Source organism: Polyodon spathula, chromosome 4, assembly GCF_017654505.1.
Source record: "Polyodon spathula isolate WHYD16114869_AA chromosome 4, ASM1765450v1, whole genome shotgun sequence".
NCBI classification, from domain to species: Eukaryota; Metazoa; Chordata; class Actinopteri; order Acipenseriformes; family Polyodontidae; genus Polyodon; species Polyodon spathula.
The window spans coordinates 29,322,004-29,341,705 of NC_054537.1; the positions used below are offsets into that span (position 1 = coordinate 29,322,004).

Below are 19,702 nucleotides of genomic sequence, written 5' to 3' on the forward strand. Positions count from 1 at the left end.
TGTTAAATACAACAGCAATGATCCTAATCATCAATACAGTAGGGCAAAAACTGATATTCACTGAAAGTTTAACAATACAGTAAATACCCAAAGATCACAAAAAAGTGTGGCTCTGCTACAAACATCCAGTTGCTTATACTGAAATAAAGCTTTTAATATTAGTTATTTATATTAGAAAAAATCATGTTTAAACTGAATCACAACTAAAACATGGAAAGATCTACATTTCATATTTTTTGTCAGCTTACGGATTTGAATATTGTTATTGTTAAATAGTGTTATTTCTATACTTGTCTACATGTACCATTTAAAAAAAAAAATAAAGCTTTTAATATTAGTTATTTATATTAGAAAAAATCATGTTTAAACTGGTAGTTTTTTTTTTTGTTTGGTTTTTTTTTTTGGTTTTAAAGAGAATTGTTACAATCACAGCTGTGCAACCTTTTGCACACATTCTCCAAGTGTTCGTAGTGGGTTCAGAACTTGTTTATATTTCAAAAGTTATCCAACTGCAAAGAAATACTGAAAGTAGGCACAGCAATCAGAGAAAACCGAGCAGCAACATTAATCATATATAATGAATAAAAAAAAACAAACAATGCAACAGCAAACAAATGTGGTTTTGAACAGGTTTGTCAATACAGTTCAAAGTGGCATTGAACTTATAATTTGCATAAGTACTATTACACGATTAACAGTTAAATATTTCACTAAAACTGAGGGTCTTGAAAGGATTTCAAATGCTTAGCAGGAAATTAACTTTTTTTAGGCATAAATACACATGAACTTATGCGAAGTGCTATATGTTTACTTAGACATTTAAAACTGGTTACTGTTATACAGTATTGCACCACACTTTTGTAAGAAAGGGGACCCTATTAACTGTTTAGCGTTTGTTTTAAAATGATTGAAGGTTACAGTAATCGCATACCATTAGGGGCATTCACTGTTGCAGGCAACCTCTCCAAATCCCAAAAATACTAAAAGCTGTTATTGACCTTTCAGAAAAAAATAGCAGTGGTGGCTGATCAAAGCTGCAGCTTTTTAAAAGTGTCAGTTTAACAAAACTGCTTCTAAGAGTAACACTCTCAGAATAAGGCAAAATGCCACCTGTGGATGTTATCAAAAACCTAACCACATTACCACCAAAAAGGAGTCTACACTTGTAAACTACAATACATTTAAAATTCTGTTACTGGCTTTTTGAAAATACTTTTGAATATTTGGCAGTTACATTAGCTTTCCTCTGGTAAGAAGCTCCCATAGTCTACTGAAAGGCTTGGTGAAAGCAAGGCAGGGTGGTAGTTGTGCTTAGACTGGTTGTAAAGGCTGAAGGCAATCCTTGTAAGTGGCTTATGCCCACAACACTCCCAGGGTGTTGTGGCTCCTGGGACTGTGAGGGGAGCTGGGACAGAGAGGATAGAGTATCGTCTTGGGTGTAACTTATTCCCAGGCCTCCGACTGAAACAGATGGGTTATATGGAGGGCCATTTAAAGGCAGGAAATTAAATAGTTGAGAGAAGTCTAATGAAGAGGAGTGAAGAGGGTCACTGGCAGAAGCAGAGCTTTTTGAGAGTGAAACATCCCCAGGTACGTCATCCAGTGCCTCCAACTGTAGCTTTGAAGCAGCGCTTTGTGTATCCTGTGATGAAGAGGGCATACTGCTTTGTAGTTCCATTAAATAGTTCTCTATTTCTCCCTTTAATGGCTGTTCTTTTTCAGGCATAGAAATGGCACACGAGGTAGAACCAAGTTGATATTTCAAAGAAAGCTGGTGGGGAAGGAGAGTGGCTGACTCCATGTCGAGAGGACAGGTCACTCCAAAAGGCAAGGATGTGGTGACCATTTGGTGTGCAGGTCCCACACTCTGCATTGGCTGGATCTGGGAGTTGTAGATGTTTAGCTGCAAAGTGTTGGCAAATGGCTTACAGGCAAGTTCACTGGAAGATATGGACATCATCGAATGCAGTTCATCTTTTATTGGTAAAGAAAGGTTACAGGAGAAGGAGTCTAAAAGGTCCAGTGGTTCTGTTTTGACCTTAAGCAGTTCTTGCGTGTGGCTTTTCTTCATGTGTCGTGTTAGGTGATCCTTCCGACCAAATCTCTGAGCGCAGTATTGGCAGAGAAAGTCCTTCCTCCCAGTGTGCACCACCATGTGCCTACGAACATCCTTGCGGGTATAAAAACGGCGGTCACAGTGTTCACACTGGTGCTTCTTCTCTTTGGTCCCACCTGAAGACTTACCAGCGTGGGTCTTCAGGTGTGCCAGCAACACCCCTGTGCTTTCAAATGTTTGCAAACAGACCTTACAGGTGAGGTCACCTCTGGTTGCAGCATGTAAGGCTAAATGACGCTTGAAACCAAGCTTGGTATTGTAGTTCTTGCCACATTCTTCACACTTAAAAGCCTCTTTGTTTGGGTCATGTGTATGAAGGTGATTCTTTAGGTGATCCTTGCGGTGAAACATTTTCTCACAATAATTACACTTGTGGATTTTCTCAGGAGAATGAGTAGCCATATGCCTTTAAACACAGAGATATTCTGTAAGCATTTATGCATTTTAACAATAACTCATTTATTAAGATTAATTTGGCAAAGAATGTGTAGCCATGTATTTTATACTAGGCCAAAATAAATTGCTAAAAAATTAACACTAGCTGCACTTAAACTAGAATCCATTGGAAAATGACAGTACTGTTATATGGAGATACTAATGCCCTGTTCACACTAGCATTTTTATATCTGTGTCACAGGAAATAAGTTAGCCGTGAAATAAGTTAGCGTTTGCCTTTTTGAGCCTTTCTGCGCACGCGCGAATTTTAGAAGTTAAAAGGCAATGTTCTGTGGAGATGCCATTTGTATTTTTGTAAAACAAACAGGTTTTGCAGACCTATTTTTTTATTTAAAAATGTGGCGTTTGATTTCATATTCATTGAAGTGTATTGCAGACATTTTACTAAAAAAAGTAACATCTGTCGTCTTATAGATCGAAGCGTAAGTGTACGTTTAGGTTTGACTAAATACATTTTAAAGTAAAGCGCTCTGTTTGTGCAGTATTTATCAAATAAATATTTTTAAAACATTGTCAGTATAATTTATGTTCATGCAGAGTTAAAATCACTACTTGCCAAATGTTTATTTCCTTTAAAAAATGTTGTCATGTACTGTGGCGTAAGCAAATAAGCATTTATTCTATGTAGGCTCAAGTTTAAGTTATTACTTTCAATTTAAAATGATCGGTTGTTTTCTATTTTGAATAAATGTTAAGGGGAAGTGGGTACAAACACTTAATATACAGAGAATACTGTACTCCACGTTTTAATCAAGTCTACGTGTGGGAATATCTAAACCTGTTTTAATATATACGGAAAGTGATCGTGAAAGATGGTGTTTTAAGAGATATATAGATAGATCATTTGAGAAACGCACAAAAAGATTGGCTTCCTACTTTCATACGAAGAAATACACGCAGACTTCATATATATGGACGTGTATTTCTTCGTATGAAAGTAGTATCCTATGTTATGAATGATAAATTAGAGTGCAGTACTTACAGATCGATGCTTGTGATGCGGTCTGGTTTTGTTTTTTGTATATTTTTTTAAAAAATTGTTTTAGATTTTGCGCTTTTTTGGGGTGGGCCTGGGAAGTATACATTAGAGGGGAGGGGTTTGTGACTTGACAGCTGTAATAATCTAATTGCACATAAAAATAAATCTTAATGCTTTCTGATGTCATAACCAATACACAGAATATTGCATTTTCCTCTTTCGGTAATATTTGTACAAAGAAAACCTATAATTTAAATATGCTGCGATTACAAACTTAAAATGACAACTCTGATGATGGTTTAAACTGGGAATGTTAAATAACAGATATTGTCATTATTTAAAGAGTGTTATTATAACGATTTAACAAACATAATTGCACATAAAAATAAAATCGCACGACCACGTCTGTAGTAGCTTAAAGTTAACCGCTATTAAATAAAAAACATGACACAATAAGTGTTATTAATATTATAACAATGTGTTTTCAATTTTAACCACATATAAACTTAGCTTTAATAAAGATCCTGACTTTTTAAAAGAAAAACTATTTTTTTAATTAAATAGTACCGACATAAAATGCAGACTGCTTAACCTTGCCTTTAAAATTCTAAAATTTGCGCATGCGCAGAAAGGCTCAAAAAGGCAAACAGCAACTTATTTCATGGCTAACGTATTCCCCATGACACCGGTATCGTTGCGGAACTGTACCAAAACACCTGTCCAGACTCGAGTTCTTATCGGCTTGTACCGATACAACTGCTTTGGAACGAAACTCATAAAATAACAGGTTTCGTACCGGTACTGTTTCGACACGACTTGGAACAGCTCAAGTGTGGACAGGTAAACCAACACAGTATCGATACAGTTAAGTCAATATTCTGGAGCACGCGCATGCCTTGCTTTACAGTTTAAATACTTTAAATAGCTTTAAATTTTACGGTGAGCAGTACCTTCATCACGGCTACACCAAAAAATGCCAAAATAATCTCCACAAAATTAGTGATGATGGCCGAGGTAAAGCATACTGCAGAGCAGTGCCGCTCTAAAATAAAATCCCTTGCGAGAGAATATCAAAAAGCAAAAAAAAAAAAAAAAAAAGCCAGCTGTCTTTGCAACCTCAGGCTTTTAAAGACAGTTAATTGTTTGTATTTGTTTGTCTCATCCTTTCCTGTTCTGCTCATCTCTTAATGCTTTAAACACCAAAACAAAATACTGTACATGGACAGGACAAAACATGCTGTATTACACAACAGCGGATCCATTTCTAACAGATGTAGTCATGGAAACGAGTTCAGACCCCAAACACACTGTTGATTTAAACATGTGGCCAGGTATATCGCAACTGTATCGGTACTGTACCAGTACTGAAAAGTTAGTTAGGACAGAAAGTGCTTTATACCCGGTATATTCTACACCGAATCAAACTGTACTAGTATTGTACCGGTACAAGTGTGAACAGGGATTAAAATCAGTTTCCAACTGGACAGCATCAATATAACATGAAAATCAGTGAAGTTTAGTTTGCTTATTAAAAGTAGCTGTTTCATGTAACAGTAATTAAAACTCCAGATAATGAGAATAACTCAAAACATGTTGATCTAATGCAACATCTTATACTAAACATATTTGTCAATTTAAAACTGACACAGTACCACGTAAAACCTGAAAAACTTAACTACCTACTTAAAGTGGTAGTTCTACTAAATTATTACTGCCAATGCAAATATTTTAACTGCAGATAAAATTACGCATGAAAAAAACCCTTCTTTACAGCTACAATTATATACTGTAGGTAAAGTTGTATAGGGCTATATATGAATACATGGTCTTAGTTGAACTTCAGAGAGAATTTAGTACCTTAGGAGCTTGTACTTGGAAACAAAGGCCTTGGTGCAGTCTTGTTGAGAGCACGGGTAGGGCCTTTCGCCTGTGTGAGAATATAAATGCACCTTTAATTTCTCAACACTGCTAAAGGCTTTATCACACAGCTGGCACAGAAAGTTTTTTCTAGGTTTGCTTTCACCTCGCTTACGTCTCCCTGCTGCTGCTGGGACTTTCTGGGTGTCCTTAACATTTGCTAAATCACCGGGTATGACCGTGTCCATTGCAGTCTAAGGCAGGCCTCCTCGCTGGACACTTGACTATGGCCCAGCTCTACTAAATGCTTTAGCTTTGGCTGGGTTCCCTTGTTTCATGTGGTCAACACAGTTAGTACTTTGGGCCTGAAAAGAGAAAAAAAAGGGATTATGTTAAAAAAGCAATATAAAAATACATTGAGAAAATGTTTATATCCATCTAAAATGAGCATCATTGGTCAATTAATGTTAATGGAGTGCTACCCAAGGCCAAATCAATTTGTCTTTAATGACAATGATTTACCAGCATACATAGAACCCCAATTCTTTGCTTGTTATTTCATGTCAACTCAGGATTATCCAAAATTAGCAAACAGATACAAAAATAATAAAATAAAAAAAAGGATAGAAGCAATACGAAGTGTCCTATTGGGATTATAAAATGGCCCTTTCCAGAAAAAACTTAGGAATGAGGCTAAAGAGATTCAACCAGTGTGCTGTGGTCCAATAACAGCTTTTCTTGGAATTACGATCACCCAAGCTATTTTATAAGGGAACTACTGCACTTGGAAGTACCAGAAGAGAGCAGCAACTGTTCAATAGTTCGGTGTCTGAAATATCTGCATATTGCATATAGAAGTACTGTATAAAATACAAAGAACCAAAGGATAACCAGACAGAATATTGTAAGTGCTAAAAATATGTAAGAAAAGGGAATTCAAATCAATTGTTAGCATTGCTTTCAAAATTATGCAGTCACACAAACTAATTTACTGCACAACAATGCAACTTTCCAGATGAGAATGCTGTACCAATGAGCTTCCACTGCTCTTAATAAACATTGTTTTCCCATAGCACTATAGTAAAGCGGTCATGTGACTTACATAAATCAATGGCACCAGAAGTTGTTTTCAAAGAATGTTTTTCACTATTTCTACAAATGAATGTTGACTAGTTTCACTACAATTCTACAAAAGCTTGCACACAATTGTATTTCTAGTACCATGTTAATTCACACCTGATGGAAGACCAGTGCACTCTTCCTTAAGCTCTAATCCACTTTCACTAAATATTCGATGGTGACCAGAATGTGTTACTTCCCTTAAATAAAAATAAATAAAAAAAGACTGATGCAAATAAAGGACTGACCGACATTGTGTATGAGTGTTATCTGTATGTACTATTAGTGTACTCCTTAATAAAAACATCTGATTAAACGGGACATTGTTGAAAAGCAACGTTCAGAATGTTTTGTCTCCGTTTACACGGTTACTTAAGATAACTTTTTCAAGTCATGTAAAAACAGCTATATATTTAAAACATTACAAACTCAACCAAATAAATAAATAACACAGTTGCCTAAGGGACAAAACTAACAGAAAAATCTACTTGCCCCCTACCTGGTCGCACAAAACACAAAATAAGTTGGAGGATTTTGCTTTTAATAGTGAACACAATCATAGTGATTAACAGGGGCGGGTCTAGCCTTGCAGCTTGACTAGTTCACAAAATTTTTCAAGGATGTACAAAAGGTTCCCTGTAACCCAACCTCACCTCAACAAATCTATAACATACTTTAAGGAAAATGTTTAATACCAAGAGTTCAACTATAAGCAATACTTGTTAATTATTCAAATATAAAAATAGCTTCTACCTGTCCCCACCCCCCACTTTCTCTATAAGGTGAATCCAACTCCTGATGTACAGGTGTTTTAGTTTGTTGCATGAGAGATACAAAATCATTGCCAACTTTATCAGTGCGTTTACATGGCCAGTAATATTCCACTAGTATTTGGAATACTGAATAATCCGAAAATATATTCTGCAATGTAAACAGCATATTCGGAATAAGAGGAATATTCCACCCCTGCATATTCAGAATACTGGAGGTGGTATATTCCACTAGTATGCAGAACACTAGGGGAATATAAAGCCATGTAAACAGCATATTCTGATTACGAAGTGTAATCCACAACAGACACGCGCAATAACAAATACAGCAGTAAACATGACGGCACGTGCGAGCAAACGCGGCTACTTTTGGTCTGATGAGACATCACTTTTAAGGATTTTAAAGCCATAAAACAGCTTGATAGCAAGAAACAGATGTGTAGAACTGTTTAAAAGGATGGCAGAGACAGGATCAAGTTAATCACTGATGTCAAGTTTTAAAAGCACAGCACTAAAGCAAAAAAAAACTAAAACCCCATGCGATGCAAGGGGAGGCGATGGGGAAAAAAAAAAAAAAAAACCTGCGTTTCACATTTTAAAACTAGAAGAAACAAGCACATATTGTACATTTTACTCTCTGCAAGCTTTTCCCACATCTGCACTTTTTCTGTAGGTGTTTACTCACTCAGCTTTTTAATATTACAAAATTGATGAGAAGTGCATAACAAACTATGTTGTATTCAGTGTTTTATCAAGTGTAGCATTGTATATAAACTAGTAAGTAGCAAAAAAAAAAAAAAAAAAAAAAAAAAATGTATTTTATGTAAGGGGTGCACTCTCACGCAGGTGGACATCAGGTTTGAAGAACGTTCCCCTGACCAGCTGACTGAAGGAAAATAATCCTGTCAGTATGTCACATTGTAATAGATTAGCCATCACACACATCTTTTATTTGTCAGAATTTCTAATCCTGCTAGATACAGTATAAAATGTTCTTACAATCCAAGTACAAAAGAATATACAAAAAACATATCAATACATGCTAGATCTGCAAATATGCAACTACTTTTAAAAACATTTATATACAATTACATCTAACAGAAATTCAATCAAATGCTCTTTGAAAAAGCAACTATGCATATGATGACCATTAAATACACGCACAGTATTTGCTTTATTATGGTTATTCTGCTGTATATTTATTTACTGTAGGCTCTGTTGATGTGCTTGCCTAAACAGGGGCAACTCATCTTCAATCTGTCCTTGTTGTAAACAGGCCAACCTTGTGAACACATTGCACTGAATCAATGCCCACAAGCATCCAAACCATCTAAAAATATCAGATTCCATATCTCAAAATAACAAACAGAAATACACCTCCACCAGCTCTTTACAATAAAACAAAACGATCCTACTACAATCAGCACTCTGTTTGCAGTGTGAAGCAAGGTATGCATACATTAACCCTCCTTTTATGTTCAGAATTTAGGTACATCTTATGTTTTGGGTCATATTGACCCAATGCAATTTCAAACTAATTAAAAAAAAAAAAAAAAAAAAAAAAGAGCCTTAAATTGATTAAATGTTTTTATTTGCAAAGGTGTTACTCTTTTATGCTCTTTTAGTCCAGGTCCTGTGATAAAACTTATTTGACTGCCAGCCTGGGAGCTCCTCATTTTGGAATGATTTTACCAGTGAGATGCTGCTGCAATACTGACAGAGAAAATGAGGCTCTTCCTTGTAGATATATATAGGTTGTTTTTTGTTTATAAATATCTCCAGACAAGTAAGCCATTTCCAGAGATAATACAAATATAGTAATAAAATAACAAATTAAAAGTAGTTAGTTTTATTCCTGCACACAAATCTATACAGATAAATGCCACGGGTCAGTGACCCGAAACATCTTATTTGCACACATGACCTGTTCTAAAATAAACGTCTCAAAAGGTTCTGTTTTCTGTGTATAAGTTCATCACCCCAACTTAGGAAAAGTCATAAAATATTATACAGAAAATGAAAAGAAAAACAGCACTTAAGCTAATTGGAAACTAGAGTCGGGTCAAATAGACCCAAAACCTAATAGGAAGGTTAATAGCATAAGATATATTCAGTTTATCATGTAAACGCAGAATATGAAAGGAATAAGAGAATTCCGCCTGCAAGTATACAGAGCATTCAGAATATTCCAAATAACTTGTGCCATATAAAGGTACTGTATTACTGCTGCTGTGTGGAATTCTGATTTCTTTAAGTTTTTAGTTTTGTAACTGCTGAACCCTTTTTAAAAGGACTTGTGTATAACCTGACAAGTTTCTCTGCATGTTTTTGTTTAACTCTTTCTACCAAAATCCACACTATTTACAGTAGGCTCTATTAAATTCTGCAATGACAAAATAGTTTCTCTCGTTTATTTTTATTATATACTTTTTTTTTGCAACCGTATAAATAACATTTTACAGCTATTTCCTCCTCTAACATCTTGTCCCACGATAGCTAACTGGAAAACTGCTGCAGCAGCAGGGTGATCCTGGTTTCATACCATGATGGCTTTTTTTTGGAGGACATTATTTTCCTGCACTACTCACTGAAAAATAAATATACGTTAATGAATACATAAACAGTGACATGAGATGTAGTCTTATTTTAAAATAAACTATTGTACAGAATCTCATATATAAGCATTTCATTTCTATCATTATAAACATATTTGTCAATCTTCATGTGTTAATAGTTTCACAAATCAATGTATTGTGCATGTCCAATAAATAATTAATATCACTTCTGTTCAAATCTAGTATTTTTTTAATTTATTTTTTAATAGCAAACTAGGTTAGCAACACTAAAATAATAATTTTAAATGCCAGGGAAAGTTTGTCTTGAAATGCTTTAACTGTAAACTGGGGGGGGGGTTTAACTTTACTAGATTGCTGCAAGCAGTGTCACTTATTTGCTAATTTACAAAAAAACACACTTTTATAACAATTTAAAACACGTTGGAGGCGTGTTCTAATATGCTCTAAAGATGGTTTCACAAAAAAAATAAAAAAAAAACACCACACAACTTCTCTGGCAATCCCTTTAATTGGTGTACAAGCTGAAACATTCATCTTCACTTTGATAAGCTTCACAAAGAGGTACAAATAACACAAACACAAATATTCATGCAATACATGGTAACCACATGAAAACCAGGAACTACCTAAAGGTTTAAATACATGGTGACAAAGAACATCGGTCCGTTTTGTTTTGCTCTCAGCAGCCAGCAAACACCAACACATAGATGACGCATGGCTGACCAAGACGCCTTGAACAAGCACATCCAAATGGCCAGGCCCTTTGGTGATCATTCAGTTGAGGTTTCAGTAGCCGGGTTTCCACACAACCTAGAAAGTCATGATTTACGCAACGTAGCACACACTACAGGAAGTGCATGTCTAAAACACTATACGACTTTATAGGGATGGGTAAATCACCTTCTCACTCTACAAAAGCCATTCAATTTACCAAAAACGCAGTTCCAGAAAGCCTCACACTATCCCTGCGGAATTCAGATTCAGGTATTTTTTATTAGTATTATTTAGCTGTAGTATTAATATTATGTAGTGGGATATGTGAGTAAGTAGGACTACCAGTATCTTAAAATGTACTTCACTAAACATTGACTACAGTTTTATATTATTAATCTAAAGTGCTGGTATTTTAGCTTGGTTCATAGATTACATTAAGGTTCAGAATTGCTGAAGCTACAGTTCTAAGAAAAGTTGTCTTGCATATGCACATAGATAACAGGTTTATGATATATGCAGTTAAATGTTTAGAAAATACTGGCAAAGCACACAGCACTTAAAAAAAAAAAAAAATTCCATTTGGTGGAACGCTATCTCCTGTAGTTCAACAACCCCCCCCCCCCAAAAAAATACCACACACACATCCCACATTTGGCCACATGAGGCAGGTTGCACTTGCAGTGCTTAAACACAACATAAAAAGTTTATGAAAACCCAATTTAAGGAAGCTGTACAACAGCAATAGCTGCGCAAAGCCAATTTGGAACCCAGAAAAAATTTAAAATATCCTCCCGTATTTTATTACATTACCGTATTCCTTGAAATTTAAGGAGGCAACTCAAATTTCCCATCCTCAATTTGAAGAACAAAATGAAACAATTAAAATATTCATTTACAAACATACAACCTCAATTACGCATATGGAGGTGGTTTAGCCATCTGCTATCACAGAGTATTACAGTTATGTGCTGCTTTTCATTTCCAGCCGTGATTACTCACACCTGTTTTTCTCCCAATTTGTGAACTGTGGCATTGGTTGGCACGTTGAAAAGTACAGGGAGTCTGATCAGCATTTCCGATCTGTCAAAGCTGGTACTGTTCATTAGAAATGCTGAAATTGTAAAGTTTCTCTTCGAATTCCTGACGTTGCTTTGAAAATGGCTGCTTGTATATCAGGCAGTAACGTTTTGGCTCGTCTTTTCTCGGCAGGAAGTCACATTGCTGTTTGTGTATTTCGGGCAGCGACATCTTTGTTCGTCTTTTAACACGGTCAAGTTGCGGTTTGTGTACTCGGGTAGTCACCTCTTTTGTTGGTGATTTTAATACACTCATCACTATACTGTACTCTAAGACAAAATGATTCAGAAAGTGCATCTTAAATGCAAAAGGAATTACAGTACGTTATCTGCATTTAGGAGGAAAGGTCTCTAGCTAAAAGAAAACAGTGAGAAAAAAGGGGACTTGTTCTTTCCACAGAAACTGTTCCACTGTAGTGGTATTCAGCTATTTGTAGGTCAACACATCACATGATGAACAAGCACAGAAGTACTGCTTTTTCAGCACTACAGTGAGGTTTCTTTTCAATCTGTTTAATAGATTAAACAAACATTGTGAAAATGGTAAATCACTAATCATACAGTAATTAACTAAGTGTAAAGATACTATAAAAATACTGTTTAAAATAACAAATGTTAGTCAATGCACCAGTCACACAACAGTACTGAAATTATTCTGAAAAAAAAAAATAATCTGTAGCCTAAACATAAAACCATCGAATTGTGTTGCCACAGATACAATTTGTTAAAATAAATAAACAGATGATGAAAAACTTGACCACATGTAATTACAATTCAGCAACATCTCTAATGTGTCATTGCCTTAGATATTTAATACAATATCTTTACTTATTTTCATATTCTTCCGACTTAAAACAACCAAATCACTATCAGACAGTACCATGTATTTGTTTTATTAACAGCACTAGTGGAAAATTCTTCTTAAATACAAAACATTTTAAAACAGGTGAACATGTACCTGAAGTGAATCATGGATATATGCTAAATAAAATGCTTTTTGGTAGGAAGCCCTGTAGACTTTTTGCCAAAAAATTGCAATACTTAACTTCTATTTTAAATGTCTTTCGAGAAAACCTTTAAAGAGCCATTACAACCCATTTGTAAAACTAAGCTAATGTGTGCAAAATATACTACAGAACATGCACACACTGAATACATTGTGTAACAAATATTTACCCAAAGTTCTAAAATGTTGGTTGAAAAAAACATGAAATCGGACAAAAGGACAGTTTGGTGCTTATTTTCCTCGGATTAGACATGACAGTAAAAGGCTTAAACAACTTTGCTATGAAGAGTTTCAACTCTAGGTTCAAGTTTCACTTCTCATTGTAAAGGGTATATATTTTTTTTGTTAAATAAATGCACTTAGCTTTTTATTCCTATTTATTTTAACCAAATATTTAAACAATAAGAATCTGTAGGTGAATGCATTTTGTTTACATTTAAGACTGTTCTTCCGCATTCTGTTCTGTGAGTAAAGTGCAGTATGTTGTCCCAAAGCAAAGGGACAAACAATGTATTCCCCCATACAAACTTCATTCACAGCACAGTCTGCATATAACTTTACAACAAAATAAAAAATTAATACTTTGTAACAGAAATAAAACGTGTTTTTATTCAAAGAGAAATCAATTATTTTGGGGTTCAGATTTCAGAAAAGTAGGTCCATCAAGGAGTAAAATATTGAATCTATGCCATAATTCTGCATTTCATTCCCCCAAAAGAGGCTTGTTTATGTGTAAAGATGTTTTTGGGAATGTGCAAATCCACACAGGTCATTCTGTTTTGTTTTTATTTTTAACAGCAATAAATAAACAATCAATAAACGAAACCTGTAGATGCAGAAATCACATGTGATTTGTCCAAGAACGAGTATACAGGTTCAGTTTCAGAAATGGAACATATTAACTTGATTTCCTCATGATTTATAAAAATTACAGGTTTGACTGCAGCTGTCCTACAGCCAAGTGCTCACATTGTTTTTTGTTAATTGCTATACAAATTTATTGTGGTTTGTTCTTTTTACTTCTGCCATGTACTGTACAGTGCTTTGCGATACTTGTATAAAGTGTTATATAGATACAACAAAATAAACACATGAACCATCAAGGCAGCATATACAGGTTTATCATTTTGTCCTTCTCACAAACAAGGAATTTCAATTAACATTTACTCTAACTGTACTTTAGCAAATGAAAGAGTTAACACATTTGGTGTGAGCTATCGTGGCACTATTACCTGGCGCTACATATTCTGACTGGTTAAATGTAATAAGTGTCCTCTTGGCCATTTACCTATTACAGTACCTTCACAAAAAACTGTAAAATTAATTATCCTACTTGGAATCTAGCATTTTAACTTAATCAAACTCAGTTATTTGTAAGCAACATATTTCTCTGGGTTGTATTTTCAATACAAGGAAATGCCATGTAAAGAAAAAAAAAGTACCAATTATAGCTATATTTCAATTAAGTTGGGATGAAAGTCCAAACAGATAAGTTAAGAATGAGGCATAGAAAGTGGTAACTTTCTTAAATCAGACATTAGTAAAATATGTGCACGATAACATGTTTTGTTTAAAACTGCAACTCTGAGACCCATGTAGCCAATATAAAGTACAAAACTGAACTATTTTGTGAGCTACAATTACTATAGAAATCAATCAATTGTTGGCCAGGCTAATTTGTTATTATGAGAGTATTTATTTTATATATAAGCCCTAAAAGACAACTTAAACAAATAAATTATATTGACAGAATATTTTTGTTGACATCGGCTGTTAAAGAAATAGGAATTACTAAATGATTGTTTATGAATAACAAACCCAGATCTCAGAAGATCACAAGGCTGAATTAACATGATTTTGCTCGATACCCTATCTTTAATCATAATAGTAAGAATTCTGATAAACAAGTATACATTTTCATTTGACATGAATATTGAGCGCACACTTCTGTTAAAGTGGATTAACTTCATTAAGAAAGCAATGCTGGATTGTAGCTAATATGCTCATAATGAACCCAAACAATTTGTATTGGTATTTATTTTAGTCATGAGACATAGAAGAACTTTAAATATGCAAGACTTAAGACACAAATATAAAAACATTAGTTTTTGGTACAGAATCTTCTCTGTTAGCAAAGAATTTTCATTAGAAACCAAGACATATGGATACTCAAGAATACTGCTGAATTATACATATTTTTGCAAACTTATCGGAAGTGAAATTCAGTAAATCCGAAGAGAATGGTGTTCTTGTGCAATTTATTATGAAAGATTTTAATTTTGGTGTCACTAACACTACTGATACCCAAGAAATCTGGTACCCAGTGAGATTAGCCATGCTCGTTATTCCCCAAGGTCTATGGTTTACAGTTAAGTCTCATGGTAGGGCTCAATTAACTCTAATTCCCAAGCATGCACACACTTTTTTTTTTTTTTTTTAAAATAACACACACACACACACACATATATATATATATATATATATATATATATATATATATATATATATATATATATATATATATATATATATATATATATATATATATATATATATATATATATATAATCTAACTAGAATGGCCTTACAGCATGAATAAAAAAATTAATATGGGACTATTTGACCTGAAAAAACAAACAAAAACTGAGAATTTATAGAACTTGCAAATTACCTGTCTTAAAAAGTTCAGAAGATAACAGAGGTTAGTTCTTAATGCGTGCCATTTTTATGTTTTTAAAAGACTGGGAAATCCTGTTCTGGTGTGTTCTATAAACCAGAATAAGGATTTCTAAGAGGACTGTCAGAGGGCTACCAAGCACATGAAAGCCTTGTTGCCAAGTAGAGGGAACTATCAGCATACTCAAATTTAAACAATATGTTTAAAGAACATACTTCTGGTTTTGTTCTACAACAAGACTTTGAAAAAAAAAAATATAATAAAATAAAAAGTGAAGCTTCTTGTATTTAAATAAAACCCTGCATTCAGACTATTTAATAATTGAAACAAATTAATCTCTCAATTCTCTTCCCAACATTAAACATTTCTGGGATACCAACCAACCTTAAAAAAAAATAAAAGTTGATCATCCTTTGAAGCAAAAACAGGATATAAAACAGCTGACAATTCTTTACACAGACCCAGCTAGAACAGATTCATGTGGGGTTGGTCAACATTTTCTGAATCAATTTGTACAAGCAGTAACTGCTTTGGTGTGATATGTACCAACTAATATGGACAACTTCAATTTCTTATGTTCAAGGTAAGACATCTGTAAAACTGTAAATAGACATTGTTACTCTCCCCATCACAGCTTCTTGCATTAGTCACAAAACCCAGTCAAACCTTTCTGTTAAGAAAACAATTTTATTTCACTAAAACCTTATTCACTTGAAGGTCAAAACTATCTTTACAGGTGTTCTACAATAACTGAGTGCATTTAATCACTCACTTTGATTAAACTCTGTGCAACTCAGATGCATACCACACAGTTTATCAATTGATTTATGGTCAGTTATTGCCGTGGGAATAGGTAAATCCAACCCAGAGAATATATTTTAGTTCAGAAACTTGATATGTTCCTAAACTTAAGGTATTTGTCTTTGCTTTCAATAATGAACAGTTTTATACCACACAATACTTTAAAATATCTGCGACTACCATTTTTGTCCTAAAAGTTAATTAAAATGAAGCATATCTTCTGAAAAAGGCAACAAGGACAAAATAATGCACATCAGCTACTGAATAGCTTGCAATTAATGAATTGCAGTAAAACTGGCACATTGAACAAACACTTTAGCAGGGAACTGGTGCTTAACAGAAGCAAGACTAACAGCAGTTTAAATAGAGGTTTAAAGCAGATTTAAAACATTTGTGTACTTATGAAATTGCAACATTTATTACATCTTTATATAAATGTACACACAAATGTGTACAAGATATTTAAATACAGCATTCAAGCTATGATTACTAGCATAGTAAGTAAAAATTGACAGTTTTGTTTCACAATACTTGTATCAGTCAGTTTGACAAAGTGAAGGCTTAACAGACTTAACATTAAATTTCACATGCTGATAAAGGCCAAAGTGTAACACAAAAAGAACACAAATACAAACATTTAAAATGAGCTCCAAGCTATGATTACTAGCAAAATAAAAATGAAGATAGTTTTGTTTCACAAAACTTGTATCAATCAGTTTGACTAAAATAAAGTGAAGGTTTAACAGACTTAACATTAAATTTCACTGATAAAGGCCACAAAGTGTAACACAAAAAGAACACAAATACAAAAATTTAAAATGAGCTCCACAAAACACGCTCCACAGAGAATAAACCACACATTTGCAATGTATTTAGAAACACATTTTACATGGTGTTAACTGGTCTCTAAAATAAAAATTGCATATGTAGCAGACAAAATAAAAGTGCTTAAATATGCTTTTTAATTAAAAAAAAAGGCTGGATTGTATTTGGCATTTAAAATGCATCACTTAAGTTGGGTTTTCAAAATAAATACATACAGATCTTTATATACAAGAAAACGTTTCCAAATGAAAACAAACCTGTTCCTAATAAAACATGTGTTCTAGCAGAATTCATTTGTTTTAAGCACATATAATAGCTTTTGCACACTGTTGAGCAACATCAATATGATTACAGTATTTCTCAGGGGACATTTCACACCATATTATCTTTTTAATTGCTACCAAAATGCACTTAAAGCATGCTTTTTCTCTACTGGCACAAGGATTTTAGAAATAAACACATATTTAACAAGCTATTACTCGTTCTTTTCCATTTGGACGACAAAACTTTCGAGGTTGTAAATGAACCAAAACGATGACATTTCTATGTATTAAATTAAATACAAAACGAAGACTACATTTGTATATTACTCCTGATGCAAACTATGTTTATGTTCTCTTCCTAAACCCTGAACTTAAATGATAGTTCAATGTAAAACATAAAAGCATAAAACTATTTCAGTTAAGAAAATTGCTGATTATTTTAAAAAAATAAAAAAAATATGCAAATCCAAATAAGTCAGTATGGCCATTTTTAAACTCCAGAACCAATTTTAGTTCTGTTTAAAAACAAAATGATACCACTTCTAACTAGAAAATGCAAAAGATATAAAAACAGAACGAAAGTGAATTGCTGTTATAAAATGTCAGTTTTGGAAACAGCATTTAGAATCGTTTTTTGCATAAATGTATTTTCCATTATATAAATGTGAAGCTTATATATTACTACTGTACACCACTTGTAGTTTTTGTATCCACTGCTTTCGTATATTACAAATCGTAAAACAGTTATCTAAATACAAATGGCATGTACATTTTAGAAAGCATTCCATGTGACTACCAATTTTTTTTTTTTTTTTTTTTTTTTTTTTAAAAGAAATAAATAAAAGGACCAGTAACTGATAAGCTAAAATGGTACTGTCTCTTTAAAATCTCGGTCCAACTAAAGTTCCCATGTTAAATAAATATCAACAACACTTTAAGATGGTAAAGATGTATACATATATAGCTTACTTGTATACTTATCATTAGGTATACCTAACTAAAACGCAAGAGTAAAACCAAAAAAAACTTACAATTAAAAGCTATGTGTAGGGAGCACCGAGGCATATGTCTCATCAATTAACCAGTCAAGATTAAACTAATCCAAAACAGCCGCCTTTAAAACAAGTAATGCAAATAAACAGAAAACCCAGTTTTTATCTTACCTAGTTACACAAGTAAAAAGACAAAAACAAAAAACAAAACAAACAAAAACAGAACACGCATTTAACTAGTGCTTGTCACATATACAGACACACGTTCAAAGGCAAATATAAACAAGGTGACAGACATGCCTAATATCCAAAAAAGGGCAATTCATTCACGTTAATGCATTTTAAAACACAATCTATTAATTTTTCAAAGTTAACAAAGTAAAACATATCTAGCTTGAATGTGTTTCTTAAAGAAACTTTAAAATATACACTTGGTTTCTGACTTCGTGCATCCTTTTTAGAAATCTTATGAAAACGAACGAAACTATATACTGTAGATTTAAAGTTAAATGTTGAATTAGTTTTTCCCTTCTGTTCTCCCTCCATTTTGGTTGTTTGTGATATTGACAAGCAAGTTCTCCTCTATTGGTGCTTAATCTACTTTAGCACAAAACTAACACTAAATATGCATTCCCAAATTAACCACCTTTTGTTCAAAACATTCAATCTTATCACTGTAATCACTCAATTACCAACAATTGCAAATCTTTATCTCTAACTTACACAGAGGAAAATACCAGCTTGTCTTAATGGATGAGTGTGAAGGTGCTTTAACACACATTTACATGAAAACTGCAGCAGTCTGCACGCAATATGCAATTGCAAAAAAAATAAAAAATAATAATAAATGAAAAAAAATAAGATTTTTATTTGCATGCCCCGTCAGATGTCTTCCTCGCTCTGTTATAATATTATAGGAAACGTGTTTATAACTAACTTTCCAAAACTTTTTGCAACTTTTTATAACCCCAGAAATTCCCTCTGATGCGTGAGATGAATTACTTAGAAACATGACGTGACAACAATCAATTCAACAATTTTATTTAATTTTTTCTTCATTTTTTATGTCTTCCTCTCCCTTTCTCTGGGGTCCCAAACAGGGGGCTGATTAACAAACACAGCCCCCCCCCCCCCCCCCCTGCTCACCCCTTTCCCATAATTTAAACAACCCTGATATTTTAATTCAAGAAGACAGTAACAATTCACCAAATTTACATCAAACTCACCGCAGAAGCCTTAACATCCTTTCTATTGCCTTTTTCTTGACTTCAAACAATTTTCTGAATTTTTAATAATTTTTTTCTCATATTTTTTGCTGGACGCTGCGGGCCTGAAAATTGTTTGCTTTCCCCCCCTTTCCAGCAGCCATTGTATATGCGCTGCGGTGCTACCAGTCTTAGTCAAACGCTCACGCCCATTTCTAGCCCAATCGCACTCCTATTTCCGATTTGTTGGATGCTCCGTCACTTTAACCA

The 19,702-nt window shown here is 33.8% G+C and overlaps 1 protein-coding gene across 1 annotated transcript; it reads right to left on the minus strand.

Annotated features, from left to right (window-relative positions):
- Window positions 1-346: 346 nt before the first annotated feature.
- On the minus strand, window positions 347-19,583 carry LOC121314383 (zinc finger protein PLAG1-like). Its single transcript, XM_041247575.1, has 3 exons — window positions 19,454-19,583; window positions 5,409-5,773; window positions 347-2,522 (listed from the first exon to the last, which is right to left on the minus strand). Exons 2-3 carry the CDS (start codon window positions 5,654-5,656, stop codon window positions 1,268-1,270), a joined length of 1,503 nt encoding a protein of 500 aa, XP_041103509.1. The 5' UTR covers window positions 5,657-5,773; window positions 19,454-19,583; the 3' UTR covers window positions 347-1,267.
- Window positions 19,584-19,702: the final 119 nt, after the last annotated feature.